Below are 12606 nucleotides of genomic sequence, written 5' to 3'. Positions count from 1 at the left end.
CAAAATAATACGGAGTATTGTTTTTCCTTTCTAAAATTAATGTAGACGTTTACAAAACCCTAAAATGACAATTTTTTTATTGGTTAATAATTAAATATAAATATACACGGAGTATTTAACAACACCAATTATTTTTACTAAAATTATCTCATTTATATGATATTTTGTATGATCCTCAAAAATCAAAATCACTATAATATTATTTCCTAAAATAAGATATAATTTAATTTTGTAAAATATAATTGACTCTTCTAATTATTTTAAAATTTGTTAAAATAATTCCTTTTTGAATTACCCTTTTACAATTTGTCAACATTAATCTTTTCTATCATGTGTTAAAATGAACTCATCCAAGCAAAACTTAAATAAAACTTGAATGAGTCAAACTCAAGTTAATAAAAATAGAGCAATTAAGTCAAACTAAATTTCAAAACTTCAAAGTCAATGAAACTTTGAGTTTATTTGAACATAAAATGTATATGTATAATTATATTAAAAAAAATTATACACAGACACTACATTGTAACAGAATTAATAGTACACAAAAAAAAAAAAAAAAAAAAAAAAAACTATGTACATTCAACATTATCTCGGTTTATTTCAACAAATCAAGAGATTGTAATAATAACATATATAAAAGAGAATGGTGGATAGTGAACATATACTGCGAAGACAATATATATCTAAAGCAAGCAATGATGAACAAGTGTATATTACCAAGCAAGTAGAGAGCCTTAGAAAGGCTGTGTGAGTTTATGACAGTGTCCCAAAAAAACTGCAAACATACAGCCAAGAGCCCTACAGGGATTTAGTCTAAAGATCAGATGTTTCTTTACAACATGATAACAAACAAAATGGGCTTTCACTAAACTAAAATTGTAAGAACGCAAATCGCAGATTGGCCGGCCAAATTGGAGCTCGTAGCACAACAAGCTTCTCCCCCACTGTCATTGCCCTCGAGAAATCAACTCACAAGTCTTCAGTGTTAAGCGTAATGCACAAGGCAAGGCGTTTTCGTTGCCACTTATTCATGCTTTATTTACACGAATCTTCTGCCCTTCAAGCAGCTGCATTTTTTAGGGGGGGAAAGACGGAAATTAGTAGAACGCAAGAAAAAAAATCAGAGATGGGTATAAGATACAAATGCTAAGGCTTCATGGATATCATAGGAAAAAACAAAATATGCATGATATTTCAACAAAACAGGAACCACAAAACCGAAGGAAAACTTATTCTTAACATATAAGTGCATTTAACAAACGCAGGTCACAGAAGCATTAATCAAAAGTAAGTCATGCAACACCAGAAGAGGGAATGAATACTTATGCTTCCTCACTTTGAAAGCACAGGATAATGGAAAATATATAGGTGTGAATACTACACTTCCTGCTAGCCACAAAGTAGATGTGCAAAAATCAAGATCAATTTATTCTCCTTTTACCATCCCGTCTAATCAAATGCATAGAGAATTCTCAAAGACAAGTTTCCTTCACGCCATTTTCATTACCTTCTTTCTTTTCAAACAATATTCCCGAGATTAATTCAGAAAAAAGAAAGTGTTAATTGAGTCAGTAGATTTTGAAGAAACCTAATTGGAGAAGTTCCAAGTGATAGCAGAAATCTGTTATATTTCTTAGACAAAATGCACAAGGTGATGGCATAAAGTCAAATCCATTCATCCATGACACTGCTGACAAACATTATTAATGTCTGTTGACACACTTACCGAATTATTAAAAGATGATATAGCAGCTTCTACATCCTCTTCCGAAGAAAATGAGACAAACCCAAACCCACTGGATTTTGAGGTCCCCGGAATTCGGGATACCTTTGCACTGACAACCGTCCCCTTCTCAGCAAAAAAGCTTTTCAGTGACTCAGTGGTTACTGTCTTTGCAAGATTGCCAACATAAACCTTGTGAGGACTGTCAATGAACTGTGAATCCTCCCCCTGTAGAAACGACAAGTCCCCACCTTGCAATGGCTTTTCAGTTATATTCACTTTTATTGCACGGCCCCCAACTTCCTGTTGTAGAAAACAGCATTAAAAGATAAAACTGGCATTTTAGGGAGTCAAAAACCTCTCAATCTTGAATAAGCATATAAAGCCCTTACAGTTCCATTAAGCTTTTCAATAGCTGCATTTGCATCCTCAGCTGTCTTCATCGTAACAAATCCAAATCGGCGGCTCCTTCCCGAATATTTATCATACATAACCTACCAATAAAGTAAAGGAAAATTGTCACCCTAACAGCAATTGGAATTTATCAAAGTCCAAAATTTTATTAGCTATAACTCTACAAACATAGAAAACTAAGAAACTTCTTTCAATATCATAACATCTTTAAAGTCATTTGGCACCCTATAATATCAATCATTAAACAAATACTCAGTACAAAATAAGCTTTTAACAATTCAGCCTAATTTGTACGGAAATTATCAAATTCGCCATACAGTTAAGTGAAACATTCGCCCTAATTTGTACGGAGCAGTAAAAATCTTAGAACCCTACACAATTATATCAAGTGAAGCTGGAAATTCACAAATTGCATGTTTAATGTTAGCTGAGATGGCTACGGGGTACATTTGACATTTCAGCTAAAGGAAATCATGGCGGTAACCCTAAACTAAACAAATTGGCAGAGTATACCTCTGCCTTCTCTACGGCGCCGTGTTCTTCCACAATTTTCCGGAGTTCATCGTTTGTGACGGTCCGGGGAATATTCCCGACGTAGAGCCGCCTGGCGGACGGCGAAGACGGGTCCTGCGTGGAGACCGACGCCTCTTCGGCGACAGCATTGAGCCTCCTTCCGCGTAACAAATACTCCCTGGGTTGCGAAACCGGCGGCAACAAACTGAGCGCGAGAGGGCGCGCCTCTGACTTCAGGGTGGGAGAAAGGAGCTTTGAGAAGTGGGGCTTGACGGCCATTTTTGGGTTCTTAAGGAAATTAGGGGATATCAAAGAGGTAGAGATTGTCGCCATTTTTTTGGTGGAGCTCCGATGAGAAATGCAGAGTTTATGGGTGGATTGAAGGCCAGAAGGAAGACGGGGGTTTATCAGTTATCACTTTATCCGAACCAGGATTTTGTAGTGAAATTACATTTATGACCATGAGACATAAAGTATTCAAATCAATTGGGTCATCTAAATTTATTTATTTTTTTAAAAAATGCAATTGGTCCCTCAAAGAGCATCCTCAATAAATGTTAATGAGTTTTAATGTGACTAGAAAATATAAGATTAGAGGTAAGGAGTAAAAAACAAATATATATATATATATATATATATATATAGTTTAACGTGTCTAGGCGCATGTACTGTACGCGTCCGACTGGGCGCTTTTAGTATGCTTCACGCACACCATAAAATGTGATTTTTTTTAGTGGCGCCAAATGTTCTTTCAAAAATCAAGTTCTCTTATAGTTACCCAACATCTTATCTTTCTTCTCTATCTCTCCTCCAGTCCTCCACATAAGCAATTTATCCTGCAAAAATCATCCAAAATTCTCCTATTGGGAATGTTGTATGCAATCAAATTGAATTGACTAGTTGCGCACTTGTGCCAATTAATTAATGATTACTATGGACATGTGTATTTTTTTTTTTTTTGTTTATTTTAAACTTTTGAGATATTCTTTGTATCCGTCACAAGACGAGAGTTCTCTTTGTATGGAATTAGAGATGCAGAAAAACTCATTGCCATGTGAGACGAAGAGAAACTTTCATCTCCGATGCTAGAGACGGAGTGACATTAATTTTATTTTTTTTATTTTCAAATTTTGGCCACCTGAACCATGTTAGGAAACTAATAATAATAAAATGTTAAATGCCACACCCTTGGAGTACTGATCAAATTGGTTTGATTGCATTTGAGGGATCAATTGTACTTTTATGTATAAACGTATAATTGAGTGACTAATTTAAATATTTTTTCAACAAAGTATTACACACTATGGGCAATTAAGTATGGAGAGTACTAGATTTCTAATGCAATTCAAACTTGTGACAAATGACATTTTCATTGCATGATTCCTCTTTTTTTTTTTTTTTTTATTGAAAGCCATTACATAAACCTATAATTAACTTATTATATTAGGAAAATATTGTACATACTCTTATTTTCAAAATTGTGATGTGGACATTTTTATGGAGATTCATATAATGAAAGTATCATATATTTATTTGCCACATCAAAAAGTAAAAATGAACTAGCAGAATTTGGGAGTATACATTGTAGAACAAGTGACATCACTAAATATTGACCCTAGTGGCATCAACAAGCTAAGACAAATAATATAAAGGCAACAATCAACCTATGGTGCGATTGAGTTTAGGGGACTAATTCATCATTAACCAAATATCAAGAGATCCCATATTAACTTTGGGTATCAAGCCGTCTTTAAAGAGTGTTCGAAACTTGGTAAAAAAAAAAACAATAATTGCTTTCGTCCAACAAATTTCGAATTAAGCTTGGCATGTTTGATGAAGAGACAACCTCAGAACCTATCATATCCTCGTACAAACAGACATCTATGTACACACATTTCATGCATGTAAACACGTAATGTATTATTATAGTAAAGATGGAGTCTTTCTACTTATTTTAGTTGTTTTCACGTTGTTTTTTTTTTTTTTTCTTATTTGAACGTAAAAACAGAGAGATTTGATTCATGTGTTCAACGGAATTTCCTCTCGTGTCTAGTATGGGTTAGTTTTCAAAATTCGGTGGGCTTTTCATCTTCTGAAACGGTCAGCAAGGAGTTTAAAATGATTTTAATTATTTTCACCCTCCATTTATTGTGTAACTGCTCAGTTTTCTTCAATCATTTCCCATTCCATCGTTCAAATTTTTTCGAAAAAAAATCCATCGTTTCCTATATAGACTGCTGCGTCCTCTCTTCTCTTCTTGCTATCATAATCAACAATGGCGAACCAAACGCAGAACAGAAAGCAGAATCAGAAGCAGAACAGAAACGCCGGCGGCGCCCCGCCGGCACCGAACGCCGTTGTTCAAGACGGAGAAGAGTTCAGGCTCCGGGAGACGGCGCCGCTGCTCGGCGGCGGCGGGAATGAGAGGCAGGCGACGGCGTTTGACCTGGTGGAGCAAATGCAGTTTCTGTACGTGAGAGTGGTGAAGGCGAAGGAGTTGCCGGCAAACGATCATTCCCCTCACCCTTTTGTGGAAGTGAGGATTGGGAACTTCAGGGAGCTCACTCGCCATTATAAGAACAATCCCAATCCTGAGTGGAACCAGGTTTTCACTGTTCTTAAAGACCAGATTCAGACCACAGTGGTCGAGATTTCCGTGAGAGATAAAGAAATCAGCGAGGGAGATGATGTTATAGGAATGGCGGCGGCGTTTGATGTCTCCGAGGTTCCGACCAGGGTCCCACCAGACAGCCCCCTGGCGCCGCAATGGTACAGGCTCGAGAGCAAGACAGGGGAAAAGGTGCTATAAGTATTTTATTATATTTGATTTAGTCTAGTTTGTTATATTTTAATAGTTTTGGTTCTTTACTTATAAACATTGTATTGTACTGTGCTATTGTGAATCAATATACATTCTTTTCGTTCTAATAGGTGAAAGGGGAGTTAATGTTGGCTGTTTGGATAGGAACTCAAGCAGATGAGGCGTTTCCAGAAGCATGGCACATGGATGCCACTATAGTGAGTGCTGAAAATGTTGCTAATATAAAGTCCAAAGTTTACTTATCTCCCAGGCTATGGTACCTTCGAGTTAATGTGATTGAGGCACAGGAATTACAGCCAGGAGACAAGAACAGGCACCATCCCGACGTTTTCGTGAGAGCTTGGTTGGGGGGTGTGGCCTTAAGGACTAAAATTTCTCTCACCAAGAACACATCCCCATCCTGGAATGAGGATTTGATGTTCGTGGTGGCCGAGCCCTTCGAGGAAGATTTGATTTTGACAGTGGAAGATAAAGTGGCAGCAAACAAGGATGAAGTTCTGGGGAAATGTGTGGTGTCTTTACAGACTGTGGAGAAAATGGTGGATTTTAAGGTTCCAGTTAGCAGGTGGTATGGTTTGGAGAAGAATGAAGTGGGGGAGAATGGGGAGATCAATGTGGTCGGTTTACCCGGGAGGGTTCATTTAAGGTTGTCTTTTGATGGCGGGTACCATGTTCTTGATGAGCTGACACAGTACAGCAGTGATTTCAAGGCCACTGCCAGACAGCTCTCCAAGCCTCCCATTGGAGTTCTTGAATTAGGGATCTTGAGTGCCCAGGATTTGACCTCCATGAAGAACAGGGATGGCCATGGAACCACAGACGCCTACTGCGTGGCGAAATATGGGCAGAAATGGATCCGAACGAGGACAATCCTAACCAGTTTTAACCCGAAATGGAACGAGCAGTATACCTGGGAAGTCTTTGATCCTTGCACTGTTATCACAATCGGGGTTTTCGATAACCAACACCTTCAGGGTCCAGGCAAGGGTGGAGGAGGATCAATGGATCAGAAAATTGGGAAAGTTAGAATCAGGTTGTCGACCCTTGAGACTGATAGAGTTTACACCCATTCTTATCCCCTCATAGTTCTATCCCCTTCTGGGGTAAAGAAAATGGGGGAAATCCAGCTTGCTGTGAGATTTTCGTGTGCTTCGTTATACAACATGCTTTCGGTTTACTCCAAACCTCTTTTACCAATTCTGCATTACCTTCATCCCTTGACTAGTTACCAGGTGGAGAATTTAAGGCATCAGGCTACTCACATTGTTTCTATGAGGCTGAGCAGGGCTGAGCCGCCACTGAGAAAAGAGGTTGTGGAGTATATGCTCGATGTGGGGTCGAACCTATGGAGTGTGAGGAGAAGCAAGGCGAATTATCTCCGGATTGGCTCGATTCTGTCCACCATAGCTTCGGTCTGCATATGTTTCAACCGTGTTTGCAGCTGGAGAAACCCTGTCATTACAGTTTTGGTTCATTTCTTGTTCTTGATTTCTGTGTGTTTCCCGGAGTTCATCTTGAGCTCGGTGTTCATGTATCTCTTCATGTTCGGGGTTTACAAGTACAGGGCTCGGCCTAAGCACCCTCCCCACATGAACATTTCGTTGTCCCAGGCTGACAGGGTGCACCCTGATGAACTCGATGAGGAATTTGATACTTTCCCGACGTCTAAGCCCGGGGATGCTGTTAAAATGAGGTATGACAGGCTGAGGAGCATTGCCTCGAGGCTGCAGACGCTTGCTGGCGACATGGCCACTCAAGGAGAGAGGGTTGGCAGCCTGCTAAGCTGGCGTGATCCGAGAGCCACAGCTCTTTTCCTCATTGTTTGTCTGTTTGCTTCTATACTGTTCTACATTGTCCCTTTCAAGGTTTTGTTCTTGGCTTGGGGTTTTTATGCGATGAGGCACCCGAGATTCAGGGAGAAGCTTCCTTCTGCAGTTATTAGCTTCTTCAGGAGACTGCCTGCAAAATCAGACTCCTTGTTGTAGCTCTGAACTCCATGTCATGTTCTTGGAGGGAATTATATTCTTTACATTTATAAACTAAGATGGTTTTGTGATGTTGTTGGATGGAATGACAAGTTTGTTTTACAATTGATTTGTGCAGGATTGTTTGAATTTTGTATTATATATTTTCATACCCCTTTAATTGATTCTCTTTGAACTTTATATGCCATGGAACTCTTTGAGCAAAAGTTCAATCAAGCTAACTTTAGTAAATTGTCAAAGGAAGAGCACAGGGAAACTTGATCAACACTGGTGAAGGCGTTGATGATCCAGTACCCAGTCCTTGAGTTTCAGCTTCTAGAAAGAAACAGAAAATGCATGCCCCCTTAGCTTCTTTACCATCTCAATCCACAAGAACCAGCCATCTTCATCAGCTGCAAAGAGAGGGCCTAAGGGGAAAAAACATAAATCTGTAAGCCTCCGATCCAAAGTTTTAGTGGTTTAATAGTCTGCAATAGATAATGGGTCATATTGGGTATGCAGAATGTGTTCTCATGGTCTCAAAATTATCTTTTGTGGAACCCTGCAATGAATCTCAGTTTACCCTTTTGATAATTGATTTTCTTAATAAACTATTTGACTGATGCCATGAAAGCCACTTATTTCTCCATACAAAGCTAGCACCTTTAGCCAGCAGGCTATTTAAGCCATGATTTAGTAAGCTCTTTGGTTTACTTTTGCAAAATAAGTATTTTACGTCTTGTTGTTTATGCCTTTTGTACCCTCTACCCAGGCAAGTTGGGCTTGCTAAATTAGACATCATAAAAATATTAAATGTGGAAGAAGTTGACGATTAAGATTTAAATGGAGAAAAAAAAAAAAAAAAGTAATATGGATGCATTCTCATTGGTTGCAATGCTATGGTGCTCTACTGTATTGTGATTTTAATGCTCAATTGCTTATTCAAGTCTGGTCTTTAGTTTAAACTGATGACCAGGTAAACCTCTGCTTAGTTTTACATGAGTGTATCATGTTTGCAGACTTTTTTTTTTTTTTTTTTTTTTTTTGGTTGTTTTTGTTGACAACATGGTGCTGCTTTAATTTGCTTCTCTATATTTGCTGCCTGCTATTCTATGAGGAGGAGGTATAAGGAAAATGGGTAGTGACAGGTTTATTATTCAGATGCTTAATTCAACTGGAAATGGGTGAAATCATGTTACTATTAAAAGAAAACGAAAAAGACAGGCGTGTAGATTCTATCAGTAGCTGTTGTGGCCGGGATGCATAAACCATGATTCTTGATTCTTGATTTGTCAGTATATATTACAGCAGACTGTCGGTTCTGGCTGTCAATCTCTTGAAGAAATTGCTAGGAACACCCGGCATCTTGGTCCTAAATCTAGGATGTCTGAGCATATAAAGCCCAGCAACCAAGGCAACGACTCTGAAAGGCGTGGCGTAGAGCATAACTGCTGCAAAAAGACAGAAGATTATGAACAGGCCGGTGGCTCTTGGATCTCTCCAGCTTAGAACTGACTGCAATCTCTCCCCTTGTGTTGCTATATCTCCCGCCACTATTTGAATCCTCCCCGCCACGCTTCTCAGTCTATCATACCTCATCTTGACAATATCTTGGTTCTTGGATGTGGGGAATGTGTCAAACTCTTCATCGAGCTCGTCGGGGTGCACTGCCTCAGCCCACGAGAGCTTCGTGTCCATGTGGGGAGGGTGCCTCGGGCGAAGCCTATAGTTCCATAGGCCTATCAAGAACATGTAGAGGAAAAGAGTGGGGAGAATCAAGTCCGGGTAGCAAATCAGGATCAAGAAGAGGATGTGAACGAGAACCGAGGTGAGAGTGTTTCTCCATTGGCAAACGTCTCGAAACCATTTGGTTAAGGCCATCGTGCCCGAGAGGAGGGACATGATCCTGAAGAAATTAGCCTTGCTTCGTCTCATACTCCACAAGTGGGAGTCCACGTCTAACATGTATTCCACTACTTCTTTTCTGAGGGGTGGCTCAGCTCGGGCTAATCGAGCTGCCACGATGTTCATGGCTTGGTATCTCAGGTTCTCGAGCTGGGTTACTGTGAAGGGGTTTAGGTAGTGCATTTTGGGGAGTAAAGGGTGGGCATATGTGTAAACCATGTTGGCTAAAGAGAGGCTTGTGAATCTCACTGCCAATTGGAGTTCCCCCATTTTTTTAACCCCAGAAGGATGGAGAACAAGGAGGGGGTAGGAATGGGTGTAGAGTTTATTGGATTCCAGGGTGGATAGCCTTATTCTCACCTTCCCAATCCTGGAATCTCTTGTTGTTCCGGGCTTTTCGTTTCCCAAATGGCAGTTGTCGAAAACGCCTAGTGTTATGACTGTGGAGGGGTCATAGACTTCCCAGTTGTATTGCTCGTTCCATTTGGGGCTAAACGTGTCGAGAATCGTCCTGGTTCGAACCCATTTCTGCCCATACCGGGCTACACAATAGGCGTCTGTGCTGCCCCGCCCGTCCTTCATTTTCATGGGGAGGAGCCCTTTTGCCCCTAGGACCCCAACTTCTAATACTCCCACGGGTGGCTTCCAGAGTTGTCTCGCGGTTGGTCTTTGATCACTTATGTACATTGTCGATTCGTCTAGGACATGGTACCCGCCTTCGAGGCAGGCTCTGAGGTGCAGCCTGCTCGAGAATCTCTGCTCTTTTCTTCTGTCTGGTTCCAATGTGCCAAACCCGAATTTCTCCAGGTTGAACCAGTGGGAGTGGACAGGTCTATGGTCTAGCCTCTTCTCGAACGTGGAGAGTGGTAAGGCTATTCTTCCCAGAACCTCGTCTTTCGTGGGATGAACGTGGTCCTCCACCGTGAGGATTAGCTGCTCCTCGAAGGGCTCTGCTGCTACAAACACTAGCTCCTCGTTCCAAACCGGATTTGCTGTTCGAGTGGGGGATATCCCGGTTTTGAGCACCTGATTCCCCACCTGGACTTTGATATGAACTTCAGGCAAACGGGTTCTATCGTTTGGGATGATGTCTTGAGCTTCGATTACGTTCACCCTTAAGTACCAAAGCTTCGGGGAAACGTAAACTTTGGACCTCACAGTCATGACTCCTTCCCCATGGACCATTGCAGCATCTGAATGCCAGGCTTCTGAGAAGGCTTCGTCGGCTTGTGTCCCCATCCAGACCGCCAGCATGATGTTTCCCCTCACTTTCCCTTCCCCACGACGATCCTCGAGCCTGTACCATTGAGGGGCGAGGGGGCTATCCGGGGGGACTCTCGTTGGGACCTCGTTCAAGTCGAACACTGCTCTCCCTAGATGATCATCTCGGCCTAATGTCTCCTTGTCCTTGACAAAAACTTCAAGAATTGAGGATTGGATGTGGTCTTTGGAGAAGGCGAATACTTGGTTCCATTCTGGATTCGTTTTCTTGTCGAAATGCCTGGTTCTTCCTCTGTAGTTCCCGAGCTTCACTTCCACATAAGGATCAATGCTGGCAGTAATGCCACCCGGTGGGAGATCTTTGGCCTTGACGACCCGAACGTAGAGGTAGAACATCTGCTCCACGAGGTCATATGCGCTTGCATATCTCTCGTTGTTCGTCCACCCTCTTCCCCCGTGTGGCCACTGCTCCCCGAGCTGGGGATTCGTGTCCTTCAGCTCAAACTCGTCCTCGTTGAGGTTCGGATTAGCCTGATGCCTCATTTTTAACTGGATGGCTTCTGGTCTTTTCCCCACTGAAAACACTGGCTGCTGAAGAACCTGGTTTTTGTGAATATTTTGAACCTTTTCTGCAGCTTTCTCAGCAGAGTTTGAAGGATCAAACTGTGCTTCAACAATGGCAATTTTTGGTTTTTCAGTTTCTGGTTTATCAGTACTAGAAACTCGAGGGACTGCAATGGTGTCTGCAGGAGGAATATCAGAAGGTTTTGGTGGGAGATGAGATTCAGGCTCAGTGTAGACTTTGAGCCCGATTTCGCCTTTGACAAACCCAAAAAACGACTTCTTTTCGAGGTGAAATCTCTGGTAAACTTCCTCCTTTTTCCTGACTATATTTGAGCAAGGAACTCTCACCCTTCCAAGAAAGACTCTTCCTGGAACCGGCCTCCTCTCGTGGTAAACAGAAACTTCAATGGACTTGTAATGGTAAGTTTTGTGAGTTTCATCAAAGCTGAAAACAAGTTTCTGGTTCCAGGATGGATTGAGGTTCTTTGGGATTGTTTTGGTTTTGCTGATCTGGTTCTCGAAATCAACTTCTACGAATGCACTGGCTGATCCCTCGCCATCTCGGGGCATAAGATCATGAGCATCGATGACTTCTACTACCAGCTTCATGCTTCTTTTCTGCATTAAGAAATTGCAGACTCTACTCACAAGCAAACCAGATTCTTATCAGGAGGAGAAGCCTGGGTCTAAAGAAAGGTAGCAATCAGATCTCTCTTTCTGTGCCTTTTCAATCTTTTTATTGTTCTTGTTGATGACAGTGCAAGAAAGGAATGCTTTGCTGAAGAAGCTGTCATGGGAAAACAGTTTTACAAGAGAATGGCTGGGAAAGCTGGTTGATCTGTCACCGGTTCGGGGGTATAAATGGTATTATTTATAACTTACTGTTTCTAAAAATAACTGCACCCCAATCCCGAGATTTCCCGCAAATCCTGCACCCTGCAACTGCCAGCGGCTCTCGAGCCCGAAACTGATTCCCAACTTTTTCTTGTACCTCATTGTGCTTTTGCTGACATTCAGAACTTTGGATGCAAGAAATGATTACATGTGATTGGTTTTCTTTTTGCATGCCTTTTCCTTTCTGACAAGTTCGTAAAATAAAATGAGATCGATCAATTTATAATAAGTTGGTACTTCATATCGTGACCAATAAGTTTCTTAACGAAAAATCCCCAACTATACTCAATATAGAATCTGCTGCAACTTTTGTTCTTTAGTACATTCCATTCTTGTTGAGACAGCAATGAAATGTGAAGAGAAAGTATATGTGAGAATCCAAGAGGTAATGATAACTTTGTTTTGGGGGCATACCTGGGACTGAAAGAAAAGTATAGCCTCAACTTTATGTTCCTGTAAGTAATATTGCCCAGGGATGCCTTTCTTTCTTGTGCCTTATTCTTTTCTTACCCTCCTTTTGTTATTAGTTTATTTGTTTTCACAGTTCTTACATGATTACACTTGTTTTATAGAGAAATAAAACAAAT

The 12606-nt window shown here is 40.9% G+C and overlaps 3 protein-coding genes across 4 annotated transcripts; 1 reads left to right on the top strand and 2 right to left on the bottom strand.

Annotated features, from left to right (window-relative positions):
* Nucleotides 1-682: 682 nt before the first annotated feature.
* Nucleotides 683-3058, bottom strand: LOC109181577 (30S ribosomal protein 2, chloroplastic-like). Of its 2 annotated transcripts, XM_019331422.1 has the most exons (4): nt 2651-3057; nt 2116-2217; nt 1727-2026; nt 683-1067 (listed from the first exon to the last, which is right to left on the bottom strand). In XM_019331422.1, the coding sequence occupies exons 1-4, from the start codon at nt 2981-2983 to the stop codon at nt 1029-1031; spliced, it is 774 nt and encodes a 257-aa protein (XP_019186967.1). In that variant the 5' UTR covers nt 2984-3057; the 3' UTR covers nt 683-1028. The 2 variants fall into 2 exon arrangements, with proteins under 2 accessions (XP_019186967.1, XP_019186959.1); XM_019331414.1 differs by lacking the exon at nt 683-1067 and having other exon boundaries at nt 1675-2026; nt 2651-3058.
* A 1867-nt stretch (nt 3059-4925) lies between these two features.
* On the top strand, nt 4926-7537 carry LOC109186356 (FT-interacting protein 1-like). Its single transcript, XM_019336306.1, has 2 exons — nt 4926-5450; nt 5582-7537. The coding sequence occupies exons 1-2, from the start codon at nt 4926-4928 to the stop codon at nt 7454-7456; spliced, it is 2400 nt and encodes a 799-aa protein (XP_019191851.1). The 3' UTR covers nt 7457-7537.
* Nucleotides 7538-8612: 1075 nt separating this feature from the next.
* On the bottom strand, nt 8613-12590 carry LOC109181527 (FT-interacting protein 1-like). Its single transcript, XM_019331339.1, has one exon. The coding sequence runs from the start codon at nt 11747-11749 to the stop codon at nt 8738-8740; it is 3012 nt and encodes a 1003-aa protein (XP_019186884.1). The 5' UTR covers nt 11750-12590; the 3' UTR covers nt 8613-8737.
* Between the last annotated feature and the right edge of the window lie 16 nt (nt 12591-12606).

Source organism: Ipomoea nil, unplaced genomic scaffold, assembly GCF_001879475.1.
Source record: "Ipomoea nil cultivar Tokyo-kokei standard unplaced genomic scaffold, Asagao_1.1 scaffold0188, whole genome shotgun sequence".
NCBI classification, from domain to species: domain Eukaryota; kingdom Viridiplantae; phylum Streptophyta; class Magnoliopsida; order Solanales; family Convolvulaceae; genus Ipomoea; species Ipomoea nil.
This window is presented reverse-complemented; position numbering and strand designations above follow the sequence as displayed.

Excerpts from the sequence above, each read along its gene's own strand:
- LOC109181577 (XM_019331414.1), bottom strand. The coding sequence starts at position 2,983 with ATGGCGACAATCTCTACCTCTTTGATATCCCCTAATTTCCTTAAGAAC. Across the intron at positions 2,218-2,650 it reads GCGCCGTAGAGAAGGCAGAG|GTTATGTATGATAAATATTC; the intron begins GTATACTCTGCC and ends CTTTATTGGTAG. Across the intron at positions 2,027-2,115 it reads TTGAAAAGCTTAATGGAACT|GAAGTTGGGGGCCGTGCAAT; the intron begins GTAAGGGCTTTA and ends TTTCTACAACAG.
- LOC109186356 (XM_019336306.1), top strand. The coding sequence starts at position 4,926 with ATGGCGAACCAAACGCAGAACAGAAAGCAGAATCAGAAGCAGAACAGA. Across the intron at positions 5,451-5,581 it reads AGAGCAAGACAGGGGAAAAG|GTGAAAGGGGAGTTAATGTT; the intron begins GTGCTATAAGTA and ends TCGTTCTAATAG.
- LOC109181527 (XM_019331339.1), bottom strand. The coding sequence starts at position 11,749 with ATGCAGAAAAGAAGCATGAAGCTGGTAGTAGAAGTCATCGATGCTCAT.